Below are 25,482 nucleotides of genomic sequence, written 5' to 3' on the forward strand. Positions count from 1 at the left end.
TAGCTTCACAGTCATGACTGTAATCTTTGTAGCTAGCCCACAAACACTCCATTCTTTTAAAATGGTCAATTTGCTTTAAAAGTTACTAGTCTTTTGCCTCCTTCTACTGTGTGCCAAACACTATGTCAGGTGCCATGGCTACAGCAATAAATAAGACATGGTCTTTACACTTATGGAGCACACAGTTTCAACACATAACATATTGCCATGTCCCAAGTTTTGTATTCAAGTACATGAAATCAGCCAAATTAGATAATCAACCAATACTTATGAATTGCTTTTTATGTGCTGAATTAGACCATGATCCCTGGCCATGGTGGCAGTCCAGAAGTGAGGCACAGGAAGTGGTGTTTAGAAGGAAAGAATGACCTAATGATGACAAGTTGAGATGATGGAGACAAATCCCTACCTTCCAGAAGGAAGGTAGATGATGGGGGAGAAAGAAGTGGAAGAGGAATGATTCTATGCTGTAATGGTTATAAGCACTGGTACAACTGGGCAGAATGGAGGAGGCAGGCATGTAGAAGAAACCCACTGGAAAGATACACATTGTGTCCATGGGAAGCGGGTGGAGAATGTCTGGATAAATTTGGAAACTTTATTGGAATATTGGAAGAAGAGATTGGGTACCAAAGTGGAGTCAGATCTCTTTCTCCCATTTCAATGACTATTTTTTAATTTGCAATTAATTGGGAAGGCCATTTTTTTTTTTTTTTCCTGATTTTGCCTTATTCTCCTGGTAAAGTTTTGGTTAAAGTTAGTTGTTAGCATGAGTAACATCATGAAGAAGTGGCACAAAAGCATGCAAAACTTGTCTGGGCTCCAAATATATCACAGACAAATTCTATTCAAAGTGGTGGTTTTCATGGTCACATTATTCTATAATCATTTACTGTCTTAGACTAGTGGGTCTGGTCTTCCACCTTGACTTCGTGTACTCTCATTCCACACAAACACTCATAGGCATAGAGTGGAGGTGGCTCGATGTCAGGTCCTAGGAGTGTCCCTGAATGAGCCATCCCATGTGGATACACACAAAGGAGTTGGGAGGAGATGAAAGTCCTGCCTTTTTGGTAAAAGGCACATTTGATCTTTCACAACTACCACAGAGGACAAGGCAGGTTTCCTGGAAGAAACACATGGGAGGGAAAAGGAAAATTAGAAGGCTTCATCTGAGAAGTTGAGGCTAAGCTTGAATTCCTAATTGCCAGAGGTCGTTTCCAAGAAGGATGTCTGTCTGTGGTGTACCAGCTTTCAGCTGGGTGGCTCCTAGATCATGTCTCTTTCGTCAACCAGGCTGATGGCACTAGCACCAGTAGCTTCCTTCCAGGAATGCATTGCCCATCCTCTCTGGTTTTCTGTTGAGTTGGCCTGGCCCTGCTTAAGAGAAAAATAATTGGTATTCTTTCCTCCTGTGTCGGGCAGTAATTTCCTTTTGAGCCATCCCTTACAACAGGGCCAGCCCTCTGCAAAATTATGCAGTAGACAGTTTGCTTTTTTTTTTAAGTACAATTTCCATTTTATTTTTCTCCAGAGAATAGTCTGTCTCCAGTCTTTAAGAACTCAGCTCCTTACATGGGCTTTGGTGGGGGACGTGGGGCAGCACCCGCAGGTCTAAATTGAGGTGGGGGTGTTCGGTCCTTGCGGGCTTCATGAGATCGATTCCTGGCTACTTTGCTGTGAATTGCACAACTCACACAATAATGTAGCTTCACATACAGCTTGGGAAGCACATAGGCATCGAAGACGCTCGCTTCAGAAATGTCTCTGACTGCTGCGGCCTCCACTATGTTTCGAATGACGAATTTCTTAATGGCCTTGTCCTTGGGCATGCATTGGGCACAGTTAGTGCAGCGAATAGGCTGCACGTGGCCACGGCCCTTTTTGACATGACTGTTGTTCCTTCTTTTCTTTGTCATCTTGGAGATACGGACCGGAGAGAGGAGTGACAGTTTGCTTTTAAGCGTTTATTTTTTTTCTTTTTTCTGGTGACCATCAGCCACATTAGCCTTCTCCCATTGGCCCAAACTTTCAGGACCGTTGTGTTTTCTTAGGACAGTCAGGGATAGCTTCACAGCCATGACTGTGTTACCTGTATCCAGCTCACAAACACTCCTTCCTTTTAAAATTGTCAATTTGTTTTAAAAGTTACCAGTTTTTTGCCTCATTCTACCATGTGCCAAACACTATGCCAGGTGCCATGGCTACAACAACAAATAAGACATGGTCTCTACACTTATGGAACACACAGTTTCATGAGACAAATAGGCAAGAATATCCAGTATCACAACAAAGCTCCAACGGCATGAGACAGCATAAAACGTTGGAAGAAATGTCACTATGGCATAGCATGGATAGCCCCTAAAGACAGAGGATTGTTCTGGAAAGGCCATTAAGGAAGCATCCTGTAAGGATAGGGATATGTGTAAGCCTTGTTCCGAGGGCTGTGGGAGACCCCAAAGAAAGATATTCAAGAAGATGATGAGAACAGATTTGCAGGTTAGCAAATTGTCTCTTTAAAGCATAGTCAGGAGACAAGACCACTTAGTTCATATCAGAAATCCAGATAAGGAATTGGATGGCCTAGGGTGAAGTAGTGGTAGTGTGGATAGAGAGGAGAGGACAGATTTGAGAGATATTTAGGAAACAGACATTGCCTGTATTGGTAATTTCTTATGCCAAAGCTTGGGGAGATGGTGAAAGAGATAGAGGAGTCTTGAATTGCTCTAAGGATTATGTCGAAGGTGAGGGCATGGTGATGTCTTCCCAGAAACATGGAATGCACTAAATGGAATTGATTGAAGCCTGTTATTTTGATGGTAGTGGGTATAGATAGGGCTTAACTCAAACTCCCAAATTTATTAATCACTTCATATATTACTTTCTTATCAAAATGGCATCAAATTTATTTCATTAAGTTAAAATGTCTCTTTTTTATACCATTAAAGAATTTAGATAATGCTGGCAGTTTTAGAGACCATGAAAAATCAATTGAAGAAATGTGTTTTCATTGGCTGGGTGCTTGGGTGGAGCAGAGTGTGGAGCTGCCTGGAAGAATTTGCATAGTCTGGTCTCTGGCCATTAGGTTTAGATGTGACCCTCACCCTCCCTGCACACTTAATTTTTCTCTCACTTTTTTTCTCCAATTTCTTTCCCCTTCAGCCTTAATTTTGTTATTTTATTCCTTCCTATTCCAGCATTGCCAAACTCTCCTCTTTGTACAATGTGCTCTGGCTACAGCACAACCTCCCAGCTTTGTGTATTTGTAAAATAAAAGGAAAAGAATGGGCACTTCTTTTTCATGGATGCAGGATTCAGAGAGAATCAACATTGCTACCACAGAAGACATTTGGGGTAACAGGTGACTGCTGAACCAAATAAGAATTCCCATAGCCCTGCTATTTCCCGGGCAGATAAGTTCAATAGTGTTTGACAGAGCTAGGGAAACAGGACACTTGGGAAATAAAAAAGCTTTTTATATGTTAAAAATCTTTGTGTCCCTTGGTTCTTTTATTTCTGTCAAAGCAACCCTTAAATACTCATTTTTCTTTCTCTCCTATTTCTTGATCTGTGGGTAGTAGGTAAAAGCCTGAATTCCCAAATATCCTATACCTACAAAAGTTATATATATTTTATATATATATAAAAATATAATAATATAATATATTATATTATATTATATATTATATATTATATATATAAATATATATATATATATATTTCCCTCAGGGGGTCTTTTGAAATGCCTAAAATAATTTATTTGCTTATACAATTGGAAAAAGCTGGTTTTAGAACCAGGCAAATTGAGTAGGAGACTTACTTCTAATGGCACTAAAACCTTCTAAAATAAATTCTTAGAAAATTGCCTTCATTTGGGAGGTAAACTAAAAGACATCTATCACCACCACCTAAGGAAATTTCCCAGGCCCTTGACCTTCCCTGAAATTCCTATTGTGGCAGCTCCTGCATCTCTGATTCTGGCAGCTGCCTGATTCTTGAATTGTTCTTTTCTCAATTAAACTCTGTTAACGTTAATTTGTCTAATGTTTTCCTTCTTGCAGAAGATGTCAGAGTGGGATTTGCAGTAGACTCCCAGCAGCCCCCAGGAGCACCAAGTGAGATGCCTGCCAGGCCCACTGTGTCCACTGCTCTCTGGTAGCACCTGAGAATCATGGGTAAGTTCTCTGATTCCAAAGCTGCATGGATTTGTATTTTGAGCTTTCCAAGTTTGAGGAAATTTTGGATCTAAACTGGGTTCAGCAGTCATGACAGAAATTGGACTGGGTCCATGATTGTGCTGGATCTGATCATTAACTAGATTGGATCCATTTAGAGGCCTCAGGTGCCTGACTGTATCAAACAGAAACTGGAAGTAAATGGCAATACTGCAAGGGCTGGGAACTCTGGCTTTAGGAAATTCACGGGATTTTTGTGTTCTATCCTCTTTCTATCTTTTTTTCTAATGTGCTTAGGTAGGGAAAATCATTGGTTAAGTTGATCAAGGGTATCTGAGGGTCAAAGTCCAGATTCAACATAAAAATGAGACCCCTTAATTTCTGAAGAACTGAATACTCCACCTTCTGGCTATGCCTGCATTTACATGTATAAGTATTAGGCCCTGGAAGCAGCAAACACTTAGAAAAATGGCAAAATCTTACTAACGCTAACTTTAAACTATGATAGAACAGTCCCAGTGAATAACACTGTACTTTAAGCAGTGGATTTAAAAGTGAGGGCTAATGAATTAGACTCACTCTAGGATGTGAGGGAAAAGAGATAGCAATAGACTCTTCTGAGGCATTAAAGAAGAAATAGCCATGAATGTGAATAGAAAAATGTTCAATAAACAATGTGGAACCAGAAATCTTGCAAGTTTTGTAGCTTAAATTTAACAGCGAGACAAATACATTCACCATTCGTATGATCAGATATCTAGCTGCCTAGTGCCCTTCATCATGTGGTGGGAAGAGCATATCCACTTGTTATGCAATGGACCTAGGAAGTGGTTTCAGATTGGTTTTGGCATCTTTGAGACGGTTTTGGATAAGATTCTGTTATGAAAGCTAAACACAAGTTATGATTGCATGCTATAAGAACAGCCTGAATTCATTGGCTGTTCAATCCCCTAAACCCACACTGAAATCCTGCAGGGCAATTGATGTCAGAGACAATTTAGAAAGCAAAAGATAAGAGTTAGCTACTGAAAACTATGGAAATGGCTTTGGGTCTCAATTCTGCTGATGAGCAACACAATTGCTATGATAACTGACAATGCTCAGTTCAGCTTGGCGGAGACACAGACCTTGGATGACTTTATCCAAGTAACATGCCAGGAACCCCCCCCACCAAAAAAAATCAAATGACATAATAGGGGGTAAGCATAGGAGAGAGAGGTCACAAGAACCTTACTCCAATGGAGTTAAAAGTCGGGAGAGATGTCCTGTTTGCCCACTTCAATTTTCTAGCTGAGACTGAAAACCAGTGAATTCATCAAATGTTTTATAAAATAATAAAATTCAGTAACCAATAATAGCTGGCAATTGAGTTGGAGAAAGAAGAGAGCATATTCATTTAAAAGAAAATTTTGTAGAAATTCTTTGTTCTTCTTAAATTTTATCAAAATTACCACCACAATAAAATAATAAGACTGGTTTTCTTAAAAGCAATGACTACCTATTTTCAACTTTGTATTCTCAGCATCCAGGACAGTTTCTGGCATAGAATAGGTGCTCAATAAATGTCTGTGAGTGGAATGATATGTGATCAAATGGCTACATTTATACACAGACACCCACGTATCACATTCACAATATTCACATGATAATACCTACACTAATACAAACTTTGTCTACTCATTATTTATGACCAAAAATCAGCAAAATTTTTCTGTAAGAGTCCAGATATCAAATATCTTAAGCACCTCAGGATAAAAGACAAAATCGAGAATATTATGTAGGTGATTATGTAGCAAATATATAGCAAAAAACGATTTTTATTGATGGAATTTTCAAAATATAATAATAATCACATACACATTTCTGTAACAGGAAGATAAGAATGGAACTCTTTGGGAGGAAAACATTTTATTTAATCTGGGTTTAAACTGATCAAAAATGTTTTTGCAAATGTTATCTGTTAATGCTGATTTGTAATGAGATTTTAGTTATTTCATTTGGAATTTAAATTTTATATAAGTTTTGCATGTCATGCAATACTATTAGTCATTTAACTTTTCTCCCATTTATAGCTGTAAAAGTAACTCTTAGCTCTCAGGCCATGTAAATATAGGTGACAGAGTGAATTTAGTTCATTGGCTGCATTTTGCGAATCCCTCATCTATAACTACTTGGTTATGAAAAGCATTTGATTGGTTTATTGATTGATTGATTTTTGAACCTGTCATGTAAGTAAATGGAATTAGGAACATTGTATATAATTACACTATTTGCAATATCTCACGTACCAGAAAAGTCCCCACATTTGAGAATTTGCTTTGTTTTTAAAACAATGCTTTCATGTGGGAACTGGTCTGAGAGCCACTAAAAAAAAAATCATCTTGGTTACTGATTGATTAACCTTATAGCTTTGACCCTAAACTGAGTATGATTCTTAGCAAGATTGGGTAGAGGACAAGAATTTCACAAGAACTTTCTCTCCCTGGGATAAAAATACAATGACAAGGACAGAATCCTAAGGAACTGCCAAGTTCACTAGATGACCAAATTTGAAGCTATTTTTTCACATTGTCCTTTGGTCGGAAATACTTGCAATGCTTCTGTGTGTTGTAAGCCTTGTTCCCCACTGTCACTTTCAGGCTGTCTCTTTTCCTTCCTCCCTCAAAACCCCAGATTCTTTGATGTGCATGTCATAGACTTCATTATCCATTACCCTTCCTTGTTGTTTTCATATCTCCCCCTCCAAATGTCTTCTCCTCATTCATTGTGTTCTCATCACCTGGATTCACCTATGCCACTGTCAATCATTGCATAGGATGGTGCTTCAGGACAGAGAATCTGGAAGCAGACTGATTTGATTAAAAGCATGTCTGTGTCACTTACTAGCTATGCTCTGTCGCTTAAATTACGAAATGGGTATAACAATATTACCTACCTGTAAGGACACTGTGATAATTAAATGAGATTTTAAAAAAAGATAAGTGCTTAGAACAGTTCCTGTTATAGAGTGAATACTTAACATATTCAGTAACTTCACCATTTAAAATAAAGTAATAAATACATGATATAAATGCAAATAGTACTAACTGGGAACACTTACTGAATGCTTACGATATGCTAGGCACTGTCGAAATCATTTTACATAATGAACATTTTTAGATTTCACAACAACCCTATGAATTGGTTTATATTATTATCCTCCTTTTTAAGATGAAGAAACCAAGAACTATAGATGTGAACTACTTTATCCAAGGTTAACAGCAAATAAGTGATGAATCCAAGAAGTGAATAGTCCATCCCACTTCCTGGTGTCCCAACTATTTTTAGCTTCAACTATCTTTTTCTGCATTCTAGTTCAGCCATTTTGTCATCATCAATAGTTATAGCACCTTCAACATTTTAATTCCAACCCTCTTCTCTGACCATCTTCTGCACCCCTTCAATTTTTTAGTGACTTCCTTTTATATTCCCCAAACAAACATTCTTTGACCTCATTCAAACTTTAAACCCATTGACCTGACTCCTTTTCACCATCTGTCACCTCTGTTCAGTTCTTACATCTCTTTCTCCTATGCAGCCTAAAATTTTCATGGGCTAGTACTGTAACACTCTTTTAAAAGCACCCTTAACTCCTTTTCTTCATCTTCCCTCCATTATACTATTTATCTGGCAAAACCCGAAACTCACCCAACCAAATTATCCACTTCTTCTGTGCCAATGCTACAATGGTAAAAATATTGCTAAAAATCTCAATGATACTAGGCTTCCTCATAATATTTCTCAAGAAAATGCACTTCCATTCTCTCTGAGATTCTCACACATTCTCCTGTCTCCCCAAATTTCAAACATCTCTATCTGCCTACTCTCTTTTCATAACACTGAAGCTCACTTTAGAAAGAAAAGAAATATAATTGCATAAGAACTATCATTTTTTCCTGCTAACAATTCATTCAATCTTTCAGCATTTGTATTCAGCTACTGACTTACCCCTTCTATTAAAAGGTTGTAGATACTTCTGTTGCAAAGAGAAAACTCTTTATCAGTAACTTACATCCTTTCTATCTCATTTTCACTAGGAGTTGGATCCTGTAATATTCACATTTCCTACATCATTTTCTTTCCCTTTTCAGGATTATTCATATTGGCCCAGAAATATGCCACAATATCACCTATCTTAAAAATAAAATTAAAACTAACTCAAACTCCTTTGACCCTATATTCTTCTCTGGAAACTATGGGATATATCTTTTTTCCATTTACATCAATATCCCTTAAAATATAGTTTGTGTGTACTGTCTTTATTTCCTCATCTAATTTCTCTCCATGTTTGCTTTAATAGAATTTTAAATCTTACACTCTACTGAAATTGTCTTTATAAAACTGTAGATAGATGCTGTTGGTTATTTATCCCAAAGATATTTTCACTCCCTTTTTTTTATTCTTCCTTCTCCTCTTTCTCTCCTCCTCCCTCTTCTTTTTCATTTTTGTTTTCTTCTACCCCTTCTTTTAGGTGAGACTTTATAATACTTGGACTTTTCTTCCATGTAATAAGTAAACATAACCAACCCCCTTCTCAGTCCTGGGGTGTAAATTGTAATTGATCATAGCCAAACGGTAATTTTTCTTGCCAATCACTTGCCAACTTCAGTTGAAGAATAATCTAGGCCAGTGAGTATTGAGTGCAAGTCTGCTGGGGCACTTCTGGGTACTGTCTAATAAAGAGACAAGGATGGAAGAAAACGTCCTTTGTGGGGGATGTGATCATGCCTCCTGAACAATCCTGAGGGAAAGTGACTGTGACAGGTGTGCAAGAAGTACCATGAAGAAGAACGTGTTTCTGACAGATCATTCTGGAAAACTCTTATGTTAGTCAGGCTAGGAGATTAATGGAATTTGGAATTGATGAGTAATAAGAAAAGAGATTTGCAAGGCTGAGGCAGTCACGGTTTCTTAAAGAGTTTCAACTAGTTGGTCTCCAGGGTGCTTATTTAAATAATCTTGGTCACTTTTCAAACAATGCTTTCGATTGCTACTCTCAAAGCAGCATTCTTTTTTTTTTTTTTTTTTTTGTTATTTGACATGTGCCATTAACAGAGATGGTAGGACACAGAAAATGAAGAAAATAAAAATTAGGAGTCAGCTGTTCTAGAAGTGAGGAATATAAACATATAACCACTCTTTCTATCCCTGTAAGAGGAGAAAAAAGCAAGTTATGATGTTAGTTTCAATGCAATATAGGAAATCATCATGTTTTTTGTTTATTAGTAAACTTTTTTAGAGCTGTTGTAGTTCACAGCAAAATTAAGCAGAAAGTACAGAGAGTTCCTATATTCCTCCTTTCTCCCACACGTACACAACCATTTCTATTATCAACATTCTACACTAGAGTGGTGCATTTGTTAAAATCTTTCTTCACTTAGTAATATGCGTTTAAGTCTCCTGCATGTTTTTCATGGTTTGATAACTCGTTTCTTTTTAGTGCTGAATAATATTCTATTGTCTGGATGTACCACAGTATCCACTCACCTACTGAAGGAAATTTTCGTTGCTTCCAAATTTTGTCAATTATGAGAAAAAGTGTTATAAACATCTATGTGCGGGTTTTTCTGTAGATACATATTTTAAAATTCATTTGAGTAAGTGCCAAGGCGTGTGATTGCTGGATTGTATGGTAAGAGTATGTTTAGTTTTGTAAGAACCTGACAAACTTTCCTCCAAGATGGCTGTGCCATTTTGCATTCCAACCAATAACTAATGAGAGTTCCTCTTGTTCCATATCCTTGCCAGCATTTGGTATGGTAAGTGTTTTGGATTTTGGCAACTATAAGAGGTGTGTAGTGGTATATTGTTGTTATTCAAATTTTCAATTCCCTAATGACATATGATATTGAACATCTTTTCCTATGTTTACTTGCCATCTGTACATATCCCTTAGTGAGGTGGCTCTTTAGGGCTTTTGCTAATTTTTAAATTGGGTTCATTTTCTTATTGTGGAGTTTTAAGAGTTATTTGTGTGTTTGGACAGAGGTCCTTTATTAGACGTTGTCTTTTGCAATATTTTCTCTTGGTCTGTGGCTTGTCTTCCCATTCTCTTGACATTGTCTTTCCAATTCCTATATTTTAAATTGAAAATGTAACAATTTATTTTTATGCACTTGCATTGATATACCTCAGGTTTAAGGGCATCTCAAAGCCATTTGTAAACTTCATCATTGCTCCATCATTTGACTCTGATTCTCTGGATAATAAGTGTCTTTGGGCCAACCAATCCAGACAGTCAATCCAGATGGTCCCTCAGGTATTACAATGTCTTTCATTCAATGTATTTGCCAAAATTAGAGCAAGTAAAAATATGCTCGTGTTGAAGGAAATCTAGCCCTAAATGAGGTAAAAAAAAGACAAAGTTCTAACACCTGTATTTTTAATCTATATTAACATGATACAAGTATGAAATGAATCAACTTTATCTCCTCCTGCCGCAACAATGAGAAATACAAGTGCCTTTCTTTATACTGATAACCTTGTCATATTGTCTAAGCATAAACTTAGGAAGCAGTATAGGTCTTTTGGCATATTACGTCCATAAAGAACAACTCAGCATAAAATTCTGCAAAACAAAAAATCATTGTATTTGGTAGACATTCAGTCTTAAATATCCTCAGGCAACAAGTCAATTTATTATGTCTTTTGTAGGGATTCAGTCACTTTCAGCACACAGTGGATTTATTCAGGGATGCATTTTACTCTTAATTCATTTTGATGGCTTCTTGGGATCTAGTTTTTAAAATGAGATGTTTGCTAGTTTTATGTTTTATATATTGATGTTCTTTTATAGATGAGACAGACAACTGGCCACACACACATGCACCTGCGTACATACACATGCACGTGCACACACATGCAGCTATAAGATAAAACTTAAACAAGACTAAATCTTTGTGTTTTGTGTTGTGTGGTGCTGAATGTGGGGTTTCAGATAAGTGCACATGAAAAGATCAAAGCTCTGTTCTGAGAAACAAAGTGCTAACTTTACCTTTAGGCCTCCCTGCTGCTCTACCTGTACTAACTATTGTAATTAATTTGTAATGCGTGGCATCTTTCCATTTTTGCCTCAGCTGCCAGGAAACCAAATACCACTCACTACCTGGAATAGGAATTGATTATTTTACTTTACCCTAGCCTCACTTGCCTTTGGGCCTATTGAATAATTTTGTCTCATATATTCATGTGTTTGAATGCATTTTTGCTTCGTTGTAAACATAAAATAGCTTTTAATCAGTAGCTCAAGGTGCCTCATAGAAAGAACCATTGCTTCATTTGTTAAAACAACACGTAAAAAAAATCACATGTTCATTTCCCGAAATATGGAGTGAATTTCTTCAAGCCTTGGAAGAAATTTACATTTACATGTAATAAAGCTCCTCAGACTGGTAAATTCCCTGAGATTATCATAACAGACCTGTTAAGTCGAACTCAAAGAGGTTTCTATTTTGAGAGAATACTGCTTTTGGCTGCCAGGAGAGCCTTCTGTAGACATCTTTTTGAAAATGGGGTAACTCATATGAATTCATCATGGCCAGAAGAAATAAAGATTCTTAGTGTGTGATGTAGGTGCTTTACTGGAAGGATGGTAAGTCTGGCTTAATATTGCTTGCAAAAATTATTTATGGTTGGCACTCTTAATGTGTTTAAAAAGTCTCTTTTCACATTTGGTTAAAAGTTTCTATCTTGCTTTTTATAATTTATTTGAAATCTACCTTTGTAATCCTCAAAATAAAGTTGTTGTTGGACAGTCCTCTATCTGAAGTCCAGGAACTATTTCTCATTTTGGCCGTAGTTAGAACCCACATCATGTATATTAATACAGTATTCTTGTTCTAAAGTATGTTTTGTTTCTCAGTTGTGGCTGGGGCTTTTATTAACATTCTTAAAGCAATAAATCATCCTTTTTGTGGGAGTGAGTTAATTGTGTCTTATAATGAAGAGCTCTAAACTTAATTTGTCAAATTTATGTTTGTACACAGGCCACCCCACTGAAAGGAGATCAGCTTAAGGAGGAATATCTTTTCAAAGAACTACGTTGAATGAGCTCTTTAAAAATCTTTCCTCACTAATTGCATTTTAAACAACTTAATTTTGTAAATGTTATTTTTGCTGGAGGTATGCAAAATCTTTCTACTAATATTCACACATCTACTTCATCATATGCCATTTTCTATTGGTTAGAATGCCCATCTTACTGACATCACTCTTTCTTAGATAAAAAAATACATAGTCATCAGCTCGTTTTATTACTTCCCATTAGAATGACCTCTCTGTGCCTCTTAGCCTGGATAAATCTTCTGCTCCCTTTCAATCCAGCTAAAATCTCACCATCTTGCAGCTTTACCTAATTACCCCTTATCATTTTGGCAGAACATTATGTACATCATGGAGGTTCCATTAGGGCATGTAATGTGTGCCTTAATGGGGGTCAAATACAGGGAAATATTTCCTGGATGTCAAAATTTTGTCCAGCAATAAGAATTACTTAATTTATTATTTGTCTTAGTCAAAATTACAGGCACTGGGATGAGTTTTCTTTGTTTCTTTTTGCAACAACCCCAGTGTGTTATTGCAGGGGATGTTGGTTTCTTTTGCCTTTCCTGAAGCCATTTACCCTTATTCATGTAATGGCATGTAATTCCTTCTAGTCCTGCCTCTAGGTGTGGATATATAACTGCCCAGAGTAAATGAGATTCATTTCCCAAGTAGAATTTTTGGTAAGGAGAAGTCTTTCTTCCACTGAACTTGGGGCTGTGAGTATTTTATCCTTTAGTTCTGGAAGCCATCATGATGGGAAAACATGCTTGAAAATTAAGCCATTTTAGAAAATAACAGATTTATGGAACATATCACTTCCTGACGACATTGCGTCCCTGAATCCAGTTGTGCCAAAAGCTAGAGGCTCCTAGGTTTTTCAGGTACTTAACTCAATATATTTCTTTTCTTTTTTTAACTTGCTTGTTTTGCTTAAGCAAGTTTGGGTTAATTTTTTCATATTTGTAATTGAAAGAGCTCGGAATATATATAATTATGGATACAATTATATCCATAATTATTAGTCCTAATTCTATAGGTGGGGAAATAAAACTGAGAGGTTTAGAAAACTGCAATGTTAATAACAAATGAAACTAGAATCAGACATATCTACTTATAGGGTCCATTTTCTCTCTGCTCTGTCATACTGCATTACAAGTTTTTGGTGTGTTTTGGCTTCTGTGCTGATGCTTTGGCTTCTCCAAAAATTTTTATTTATTCATTTTTTGGTAGATAAAGTCTATGACTTGTAGTTTTATCATTTTCTGCTAGTATTTTGGAGGAAGAGAATGTGAGGGACACAGAAACATTTGTATTCTGATTTCTTATAATAGAAGCTCCATTAATTCTTCTTGAGTTTTCCAGTGATTAACATTCATCTTCTGTGGTCTTTCTCAAGGCTTACAGAACCTTAGTGGACGTCAAAGTCATTCTTGTTCACGGAGAGACCTTGTTAGGCTTCGAGTCTGTGCTACTTCAGTGTCCTGTATTTGCAATGCTTATCTCCATCAATTTGGGTTGTTTTCAGAAACACAAACAAGGGTTGAGTTAGACTGTCATGAGGACAACTATAATGGGAATATTGGAAAAATTATGATTACTCTTAGGCTGGGTAAGAGACAAGGTTGCACGGAACATCTGAATTTTGTCCCTGGAATTGTCATTGCATTTCTAGGTGGCCTTGGACAAAATTATTTTTTGAAGTTTTGCCAAAAGGAAGGTAATAGGGGTAGGAGAGGAATGAGTGAACAGCTCCAAGTGAATACATTCATTCTTTACAATGTTAAGGCTCTGTATTCCCATTTTCCTGAAATCACTGTGGTCTCACAAGTCAGATCTCAGAGAAAGCCTTTTGAAATTTCAAAAATAGACTTTTTAACTTATAGCTAGAAGAATAAAAGCAAAGATAAAAACCAAGCTAGCAGAAAATTGTCTGGTATACACATAAAGGCAGGTGGGCCATTCTGGTCAGTCTGTCATTTACTGAGACCTAATTAGCTAGGCTGTCTTGGTGGCATTTTCAGAAAGGAAACCGGAATCCTTTGCCTGTAAATGTCTCCATTAGCTCAGTGTGTGTTTTCGTTGGCCTTTAGAAAACGCTCTAGGTCTATTATGGTTTTGTTGATGGCTAACAGTGTTCTTGGCGCTGAGTGCGATATAGAAGAAGGCACAGGATCCGCCCAAGGCACTTGCAACCTAAGTTAGTAAAACAAATAACTCGCTATTATTCCTGACCTTGCGGGAAATTGAGTTTAAATATCAGTGGCGCTAGATTCCAGAATATTTCTATTTGTGTTCCTTTGGGATGGGCCAGAAAGACATTGGCGGAGCGACTGCATTGCTTGGTATGCTTCCTTTCTTCCATTTTTAGCGTGTTAGACTTTCTTCCATTTCCAGGGCTTTTTCCATGGCTAAGTTAACCACAGATGTTGTCTCTCAGCATCCCTTGTTTTGTTGTAATATTTGCCCTCAATTTAGCTCACTAGAGTCTAATTTCACCTATCTCTACCTACTTAAGGTGAAGATAGAAAAAAAATTCACCCAGATAAACCCTAAATATTTTTTGAAACGTGGGGACAAATGTTTGTTCTTATATATAATTGTATGAATATCCATGGTATTTTAAATAAAATAATGTATCTTCAATGTGAAGACCAACATAGGCAGGGATTGAAAAATTGTGCAATATTCTCTGCACATGTAGTTTGTTTTTTTCTATGTTGGCAGAAAAGGAAAAATATTACACCTCAACCTCTCTGATCATACTTTTGGGAAGGGTGAGTAAAGTTGAGAAGGTGGTCGGGGAGATGCCAGATGACCAGTGTGTTAGGCTGTTTTGGCGTTGCTATAAAGAAATTCCTGGGGCTGGGTAATTTGTAAAGAAAAGAGGTTTAATTGGCTCGTGGGCTCATGGTTCTGCAGGCTGTACAGTGAGTGTGGTGCCAGCATCTGCTTCTGGTGAGGGTCTCAGGAAGCTTCCAATCATGGCGGAAGGCAAAGGGGAAGCAGACACGTCACATGGCAAGAGGGAGCAAGAGAGCAAGGGCAGGGAGGTCTCAGACTTTTAAACAATCAATCTCACATGAACTGAGCGAGAATTCACTTAACACTAAGGGGATGGTGCTAAACCATTCATAAGGGATCCACCACATGATCCAACATCTCCCACCAGGCCCCACCGCTGGCATTGGGAATCGCATTTCAACATGAGATTTGGAAACGACGAACAATCAAACCGCATCAATTGGTGAGACAGAACCTAGAAAAGGGAGGCAAGAAATACACAGTTTGAAAGCCCATTTTCGTGGTTGGGTCTGGGCTATTGCCAGTGGAAGCCTGTAGGAGAAAGAATAGAGCCATGTAAAAATTCAGCAAATTGTTGATCTTGCCTCCAGTCAATACACAGCTCCTGCTTTTATAAGCACTTAGAACTATGCAAGGTTTGATATATAAAGCTAATTGAAATTGGCTGATAAAGAGTAATCTACATCAATGAAAATAAATGAACATTTACTGCATGTGGCAGCGTGGATGAATCTTAAAATCATATATTGAGTAAAGAATGTCAGATTACAAGAGATTAGAGACTGATTAATTCCATTTAAATAAAGTTCAAAAACAGTCTAACTAGCTTGTGGTGTTAGAACTCCGATAATGTTACCCTGGGAGGGCTTGCGACTGGAAGAGAGGGTGATGGGGGTGATGGAGGCTTTAGATGTTTAGAATATTCTATTTCTTGGTCAGGGTGAAAGTTATATGGGTGTGCTCCCTTTGTGAAAATTCATCAAGCTGTATGCTTGTCATTTGTGTATTCGTCTGCATACCTTTTATATTCATTTAAAAATATTATTTAAAAATTGCTAATGTTTACTTAAGAGATGTTTGCACGTACATGTGTTGTTATGGAGTCATTGAATACTTCTGCAAAATAACTTAATTTTTTTCAAATTAGTAACTGAATCATATTTGATTTCTGGGAATTATTTGTTAAGTAAATGATTTCCAGTTACAAAAAAAAGAAGCTTGCATGTCTTGGCCAGCAGCCCAATGGACACCTTAGTATTATGGGTTGGTGTTACCCTCATCATAATCAAAGGCAGTTAAGCTGAGCACTCTTAGTGGAACTGCATATGAGTTCAAGAGGACAGCAGTGGGGCTAGATCCTGGCAATTTCATGGTGAATTAAGAGATTAAAAAAAAGAGATATTTACTCTATTGTTCCTCAGTTCTTGAAATGTGTGTAAGCTACTGTCACCAAAGCTTGTCACCCTCCTTCACTCCAGTAGACCACTTCTAACCAGCGTATCTGTGGGGAGAACCTGTCTCCCAACCCCTTCCCTAGCTGGGACATTGTTCTGTCTCTCTCTCTCCAGCTCTATCTATAAGAAAGGAGTAAGCGTCTGAAAGGTCATGGTTGACCTGGTGTATCAGAGGAGATAGCAGAGAAGAAATAGAGGAGAGGATTGAGAAGGGAGAGGAGGAGGAAAGAAAATGGAAGAATGGAATAAGGCAAGAGAGACATTGAGGTAGTCTGGAGGTCAACTTCAAAGAGATCCCAACTAGCAATGACAAAATGATGAGGCTGTCACACTGTCCCATTAAAAAAAATGTTTAATGTATGCTTATTCTGTGCTAGGAACTGCCTACTTTGCCATATCCCCTATATGATTCTATTACATTTTCATTTTATGGATAATAAAATTGAGGGATCAGGGAGATTTTCAGCACAATACTCCAGGCTGCAGTTTAAACCTTCTTAGTCAGAGCCCATGATTAAGAATAATAATGCAATGTGTTGAGTCCCTACAACATCTCAAGTAGATTTATTTTTGCCTCAAAAAATTGTTTTTGTTCCTTCTGATCAATAAATGCATATGGCTGAGTCTTGTTATCTGTTCCCATGTGTATCTGCTACTTCTTATTGTCTATGACGTTGTCATTTGGGGTTACATCCAAGGGACGGCCTACAGCTGGGCTGGACTTCATGGAGCAACTATATGTCATGTGGACCCTCTGGCCACTTTGGTCTGGACTCATTCCTCCCAACCAGAGCTTATCTGGAACTGAACCAGCCCCCAAGGGTAAAGACAGGTCACTGAGCAGATGACCATGGCCTTCAACTGCTGACCTTGATTTGCGTGTACTGGCTTTGAGGGAGGATGCTTGTGGCTTCCTTTTCCCTGGACTTACACTTAAAGGAGGCTTAGATTGGCTGCACTCCTCTCACTAATGCATGAGAGGTTGGGCGTGCATCATTGGATAGTATGCCACAAACCAATGTGATAGAAATCAATGGTGCCCATATATAAGTGACCAGCTTGGTCATTCACTTCATGCTTTTGTCCCCACAGAAAAATGACAGAAAAGCTTTATATAAACAAGTTACAGAACAATGACAAATATTTCTGTATCAATGGTATGCAAGAATTATGCTAGTAATTTTGGGGATACAGAGGTGTCATGTTAATAGCTGGAATAAAGAAATTGCTGAGATCAGGCTGTGAATCCTATACTAAAAGTCAATTCTGTGCCAAATGAAGGTAATTAGGAAAAAGGAGATACAAATAGGCACATGCTAAAGACCTGAGTAAGATGGTTACTTCACAGTGCAGATAAAATGATCTTTCCATAGGTCTATAGGAGTGGTCATATCTACATATTTCAAACCAAATACAATGAAAATTGGTGGTTTTTGTGAACTGTGTATTCATTTGTCAAATAAGTTAGAAAATGCCAATTTAAGACAAGGTATATAGGTATCTTTACGGTAGGATCCTCTAACCATTTTAATGCTAATTTTGAAGTTCTAAGACAGACGTTAATTTTCTAAGTTCTTACACTTTTTGCATGTTGAAAGCATTTTTATGTGTAACATCTTCTAGAATAGTCTTTAGGCTGGGAATAATCATTTAATATTTTCAAGTCATCTGCCTTTTATTTTATGTTCTCCTTCCTTTAGGTCTTAAGGAGAAAATCTAGGTGGTATGATGTAGTGAAAAAGTGACCAGAGAGTGGTCCAAGACCTGGACTCATCAGTCAAGGCCGTTTTGGTTTCACTTTTTACAAAAATAAGTTGCCCCTATGTCCTCAACAAAGTGAGTTAACTTGAGACTCATTAACCCAAAGACAAAATTGGCCAAAAGATTTCAGGTCTTCCAAAAGCCTGAGAACAAATCCAGCCATAAACCCTTTAAATGAACCCCCAATATCCATTTCCCTTTTATTTCCTCAGGATGATCAGCCCTGACCCCTTATCTTGTGGTTCATTTCATGTTTGTTTAGGGCAGGGATGTCCAATCTTTTGGCTTCCCTGGGCCACATTGGAAGAACTGTCTTGGGCCATAAGTAAAATACACTAACACTAACAATAGCTGATGACCAAAAAAAAAAAAAAAATTGCAGAAAAACCCCTCAATTTTTAAGAAAGTTTACAAATTTGTCTTGGGCCACATTCAAAGCTATCCTGGACCACATGTGGCCTGTGGGCCAAGGGTTGGACAAGTTTGGTCTAGGGCAACCCAAAGAAATTGTAATAGACTAGCACTAGGGGGATCCTAAGGGAAAATGCCAGTTAAACTCTCCTACTGTATAGACAAAAAATCCTTCTTTGGAGTTCAACTTTCCCTTGGGTTAAAGTGCTAGTTAGTGTGAGAAACGACAAGGGAATTAAGGACACCTAATTCAGAGTCTATGCCACTTATGGCAGCATATGGAGACTCTAGGAGCATTCTGACATTTGAGTTCCTTGACACCAGTCTAACCAATGGGAGATGCCCAGGGGAAATCCTCCAGTTTCTCCAAGATCCTCTTATGTTCTCAAACATAGTAATACTTAACTTAACTATAGCTTCTATTATCTCTTGTGGAGAAATATTCAACAAAAGCAATTAAGGTGTAAAAACTCCATTGGTCTGTTAGGAATTTACCTCAGTCTCAGAACTAAAAAAAAGCAAAAAACAAAAAAAGAAACCCTATTAACAGATCCTAGGTGCTATTATATCAAGGGTCTCAGGAAATGATTGGCTTGAACACTTGAGGGTTCCAGAATAAAACCTAGGGAAAATGCATGGTGTCTCTAAACCTCAGGCAATTTGCTGTGGCTGCCAAGGCCTCCACAGAAAGCATTTTTCAATTGGTATATTTATACTTTCTTTACTTAGTATTGATTCTAAATAAGGATAAAACCCATCCTTGATGGGAAGCCTATGAGTAAGAACAGATGAATTAAAGTTTGTTTTATCTTCCCACTTTCCTTTTGCTGTAGCCAAAAAAAGCCTTCTCTTCAGAGGCAAATGGGATGTATTCTAGAGGCAGCAGTCACTGCTTTCACAACAACTAAATGATAAAATGGTTAGAGAGAGTCTAGGGCAACAGGAGCATTGGGTTTGGGTGCAGGTTCAAGGCTTCCTAAATATTTCATCTATAAAACTGGGTAAAATAGGCCACCTTGAAAGTCTGCAGATCTCTGAACATCACCGCCCCAAGCTCTATATTGATGCCTAGGCTTGCTATTTTTTAAACTCTATATTCCTCTTAAGACACCTGCTTTTGAGCCACTAATAAAGTGCTCTAGCACTCTCCTCTCTCTCTCTCTGTCTCTCCTTCCCTCCCTCCTTTTCTCTGTATCTCTCCATTTCTCTCTCCCTCTCCATCTCCCTCTTTTTCTCTTTTTCCCTCTCCCTCTCTCTTTTGGATCTTGCAACAGACTGACTTTACCGTAAATATTTGCTGATTGGCTATTCGTGGAACTAATAATGAACTCTGGGCAATTTGCCATATGGGAGAAATTGGGTGGAGAGAATGAATGGCCAAGATATGATTGTTCAGACATCAGCTGCTCACGGTTGTGTGTGCGTCTATGTGCTATAGACAAATATCATTAAGTCAGACCTGCTCAAACAGGAAGTGTGATAGTTTTTCAAAATTATGATAGAGCTCAAATTGATCTTTGCTTCAGTTGTGCAACCAGGTTTGTAAAGATACTGGGAAATTTTGTCCATGCTTTAAAAGATGTAACCATCTTTTCTAACACTGGAGATTGACTTCCACCTGAACATAATTTGCCCCTATTTGCAGCCTATTCTCTATGTCTCACAACACAGCTACTCTCCCCTGCAAGTTGACGTTGCTGAATCTTTGCTGATATGGTTTCCATTCCTGATGCCATTTTTTTCTACTCCTCCCTTCCCTCTATAATTCCATGTATTGTATATGGTTCATTTTAAATGCCCTGAAGAAAACCTTCCCAAATCCTCTACCATTCAAATCCACCATTTTCCCTCCCTGAGTTCCATAATAATTTACTTGTACATCTAATAGAGTGCTTATTCCATTCTACCTGACATTATGGTGAGATGTTGAAAGAGGAATAGTAAGAGAATAGAAAGAAAACAGGCTTTGGAATTGCAGAGTGGGGTTTGGCTCTTGAAAATTCTAGCTGAAAAATGTTGGGCAAGTCATTGAATATTTTTGAGTCTCAGTTTTCTTCTCTCTAAAATGGGCATACTAATCACTTTGCTGGTTTTTGTCAAGGTAAAAGAGATAACGTATGTGAAGAGTCTAACAAAATGCCTATTCTGTGGTGAGTAATAAATATAAGCTACTATCAATAAGAATTATATATGAATTTTATCCTTTTGTAACTTTCTTAGTGATTTGAATTGCCTAGAAAACTGTATCTGCTTGAAAATTGTTTGTTGAATAAAGAAACAACTCTCTTGACCTAGTTTAAATTCCTATTATCTATATACAGCTGCCTCAAATATTTCATATCATGGTACTAAATGATAAAAACAGAAGTTTTTGATAAGTTAACCAGAGGTGTGATGATATGATGATACAATTGTTCTAGGCCATGTAATTTATACATCAATGTAGCAGCTCTATAGGACAATACTTGAGATTTATCTATTAAATTGTATCTGTCTTGAGAGTATTCTGTTCAGTGGGCACTGTACTTGGAAGGCAGCAATGATCAGTAGTAGCAGTTGATACTGATAATTATTGAGTGCTAATACATGCCCAGCCCTGTGCATGGGGTTTTAGATGGATGATTTAATTCAAGCAAAACTGATAATAAACTTATAGGATAGATAGTATGATCATCTTCATTTTTCAAAAATAAAAATGAAGACCAGAGAGATGGGATAACTAGTTCAAGGTTATAGATGTATAAGTAACAGATGCTGTGATCAAACCCCTGCAGTCTGACTCACCAAATCTACTGTTGCTACTATGCCAGGTGAGATTTTGTCCTTAGGGAGTTTACACTCTAATTTAATAAAGCCAATCAAGGTAGTGCAATACATGTTCTATTTCAGAGAACTCTTAGGCAATTCAGGGTTCATAGGAGGTGCCATCTGAAAAGCAGCTGATTTGGTAGGCTTTCTTTTCTTTTCTTCCAATGACTTCCTCAGTTATACTTGAAAGTTTCTTGGCTAGTCATTGGTGGGTTTTCCCCTCACTTTCTCATAGAGCTGCTATGATTCATTTAGCAGAAGCTTCAACTGAGAGGGAAAGTAGCAGCTTCTGGTCACGTTTACTCATGTGGCCATCCAAAGAAATCAAACATTTTATTGTATTTGGAACAGTGCTGCTGCTGGCCTCTGATGAGGAACTAGATAACCCTTCTGCCATCTCTAATTGCTTGCAAACAGAGCAGCAGCTATTCTTATGATGCCTTCTGCATAAACTTTCTTTCAAGAGCGGTTCTGGAGGACCCAAAGAAAAAAGATAGAATTAGTAAAGCAGTAGCCGCTGGCCAGACTTATTCAGATCCTACATGTACAACAGCATTTCTCTAAAGTCACTTAAAGAGGTCGTTAGGATCCCCAAAAGAAGTAACAATAAAATAGTGGTCTTTCACCTGCCTGATATAGATCTTGACATTGCCTCACTATGGTGACCCATATTAGATTCTTAGCAGATAAAAGTTTTCCCTGAATTAAGGATTTCTGTTACATTGATGTATTAATACCTTGTCTTAGGGGCTGCTTCCCTGATTAACGAATACATTCACTCCTGATTGATACTTGGGAGAAAGCGAGTGGAGGATTCTGATACAGAGGTTTGAAGGAAGGGGTCCGAAGCAGGGGATGGAGAGAAACTAAGGCATGCTAGAGGGCACTGGTAACCAAGGGGAAGAGCATCCTTTACAGGTGGAACAAAGGATCCCACAATGAGTTGGGAAATAACATGACCATTTCTCTTTTACTTTAGGCTGGTTCAATTGACTTGCTTATGAATATTACTACCATTCATTCTTTCATCCTTTATTAAGCATTCTTTTCCAGACATAGTACGAGGCAAATAACCAAATGAAAACAAAAAGAAAGGAAACTTGGTCCCTCCTTTAAGTTCACAATCTAGCAACTGAGATATGTGTACACAATTAACTACAGAGGGCCTGGTTTTAGAAGGGCAGTGTCTATACAGTGGCATGAGCCATGGAACTTGTGTCCTTTTTATCTGGGTCCTGAGAAAGTGAGATGGAAGATGGCAGTGAAGGAATAGCTGGGACTCAGGGCGGAACTTCCCCAGTTCACCCCCTTGCTGCTAGAGTTGCCTTCCATGTGGCTTACTTACCCAGAGACTGGGGAAACCTGCAAGTGATACACTGGCCTTGTGGGAATTGGTGTAACCTGTTTTGCTGAATAAGTCTGGCCAACACGGGTGTGCAGATATATAGTCAGAATGCTAGCAATTAGAGCTAACTTATTTTTTGCCCTTTCTATGTGCCAGACACCATATGATCCCAATTAACGATCATGGAAACCCTGTAGTAAGTACTTCTATTATTCCAGTTTCACAGATGAGAAAACTGATGCTGAGGGAAGTCAAGTAATATGTGGAAGGTCACACCAATGGCAGAGCTGGAATTTCCTTCATACTGATTAAGGCTTAGGATGTTAAACTAAGTAATCCAACCTCCTTAGCATCCTAACCCTTAATCATTATGCTCCTGGGTACCCAGTACCACAAGTAAGTGGAGCCCCTTTTTGCAAGTAGTTCTGAGAGACTCATACAGAAGGGTCTGCAGGAATGCTAACTGCAGAAAAGAAAGTGGAAGTACGTATTATCTGGGGTTACATATGGTTCTCTGGTTTTGGGGGAGGGGAGAAGAATTCAAGCAAAAGAGACCTCAGTGACATTAAGTAATGGTTGGGAGCAGGTGTGTGATTAGAAAGACTGGGGATGGTGTCCTTCTCAGTGATTCAAGAAACTGAGTTTCATATCCTACTGATAATCTCATTTTGAAGAAGGGAAAGAGTGATATACTCTAAGATTCTTTTACTCTCTGTTCAGCTGCAAAGGCATCATTCTCATTATTTTAATGTTCCAACATAGTATTAATTTAATAAGAAATGAATAGTCTTTTATTTCAATGGATAAGTTAAAACAAATATTTTTGTTTTGTCTCTGAGAAACTATAATGAAATAAAACTAGCCTTCCAAATGCAGATTGCACTGTATAAGTAGGTGGATAAACATGGCTATAGAAATTAGAACTTCACAAACCTTTAACAAACAGTAGCGAAAAGGACATTCTAGTCATTTATTGGTAAGAATATAATTCTGACCATGGCCCAAAGAGCAATGTTTCCTTGATGATAGCTTTACTCTCATGTTTTAGTAAATAAGTGACTGGATATACTACTCTGTAAGAGTGAGTTTTCAGTTGAAGATCATATTTATTTTGTTTCTTAACATCAATACTAAAAGGCACTGATGTAAAACCTCTATTTTAAGTTTTCTAAAGTATTGCCTTGATTTTAGATTTTAAAAAAGGAAGACAAATTAGGGCACAAAACAGATGACTGACTCTGTTCTGTGCAAAAGGTTTGGGTGTTTCTTCAAAATGAGGGAGTGTCTGAAAAAATATGGTCCTTTTCAATGCTGTGTCTCCTCCAGCATGTTTAGTGAATTGAGTTGAAGAGAATCCACTCAAGCCAGGTTTCTCCAGGATATTTTTTTTGCCCTCTTTAAAACCTTCTATTTATCCTGTCAATCATTTTATACATTTGAGGTAGTTGGCATATGTTACACAAGTAACTACATTATATAGGGAGGAAGAGTTATATGTATGCAGAAACCAATCTGGGAAGTTATAAAGATTAGCAATGCATTTCCTGGATATAAGATTAATATAAAATATCAGATTATAGAAGATACACAGCCATAAATATTATGTTTAAGCACTTGGTAGATAGTATTCTACCAAGTAGAGATCCAATGTACTTTACTTTTAAAAACATTTTATTATAAAATTAATACACCCAGGTATGGTAGCTTATGTCTGCAATCTCAGCACTATGGGAGGCTGAGGCAGGCGGATCACTTGAAGCCAGAAGTTTAAGACCAGCCTGGCCAACATGGCAAAACCCTGTCTCTACTAAAATACAAAAATTAGTTGGGCGTGGTGGCACATGCCTGTAATCACAGCTACTCAGGAGGCTGAGGCACAAGAATTGGTCGCTTGAACTGTGGAGGTGGAGATTGCAGTGAGCCAAATATCATGCCACTGCACTCCCGCCTGGGTGACAGAGCAAGACTCTGTCTCAAAAATAACTAAATAAATAATAAAAATAAAAAAATTAATACCTGCTGATTACAATAAATGAACAGTGCAGAACTATGTTTACATATTATATAAAATTAAAAAATGAAAGCTCTCCTTCTCATCCATCAACCCCTGATCCCACTCCTTTTCCAAGAGTGTGATGTGTGTCATTTTATGCTTTCTTTCTGTGCATTAACACATACCTAGATTATTTTTAAAGTAAAATGTAATAATACTACATGTGCTGTTTTGTTATTTAGCTAATATTTTTGAGACCCACCTTTTTTTTTTGAAAAAAAAATCAGCTGCGTGGTATTTATATGTGTTAATTATCACAGACTTAGCAGCTGAAGTCACCACACATTTATTATCTCACGGTTGTGGGTTAGAAGTCTGAGAAGCTTGGATTTATTCTTTGCTTAGCATCTTACAAGGCCAAAGTCAAGGTGTCCAGCACACTGGGCTCTTATTTGGAGGGCCTGGGGAAGAACCTGCTTCTATTCAGGCTGTCGGTAGAGTCTAGTTCCCTTTGGTTGTAGGAGTGAGGTCCTTATTTCTTAGCTGACTTTCAGCCAGGAGCTGTTGTCAGCTTCAAGAAGCCACTTGTACTTCTGTCATGTGTGTGGCCTTCTTCGTATTACATCTGTTATATACATATCCTGTGGTTTC

At 37.8% G+C, this 25,482-nt stretch overlaps 1 protein-coding gene and 1 long non-coding RNA gene across 2 annotated transcripts; one reads left to right on the forward strand and one right to left on the reverse strand.

Moving 5' to 3' along the window:
- Positions 1–1,501: 1,501 nt before the first annotated feature.
- Positions 1,502–1,919, reverse strand: LOC100433033 (small ribosomal subunit protein eS26-like). Its single transcript, XM_009244053.4, has one exon. The coding sequence runs from the start codon at positions 1,917–1,919 to the stop codon at positions 1,572–1,574; it is 348 nt and encodes a 115-aa protein (XP_009242328.1). The 3' UTR covers positions 1,502–1,571.
- A 1,283-nt stretch (positions 1,920–3,202) lies between these two features.
- Positions 3,203–22,803, forward strand: LOC129047518 (uncharacterized). The gene is made up of 4 exons (XR_008509255.2): positions 3,203–3,361; positions 4,062–4,175; positions 20,787–20,835; positions 22,241–22,803. It is a non-coding gene; the product is annotated as an uncharacterized LOC129047518 (long non-coding RNA).
- Positions 22,804–25,482: the final 2,679 nt, after the last annotated feature.

This window comes from Pongo abelii, chromosome 7, assembly GCF_028885655.2.
Source record: "Pongo abelii isolate AG06213 chromosome 7, NHGRI_mPonAbe1-v2.0_pri, whole genome shotgun sequence".
Taxonomy (NCBI): Eukaryota; Metazoa; Chordata; class Mammalia; order Primates; family Hominidae; genus Pongo; species Pongo abelii.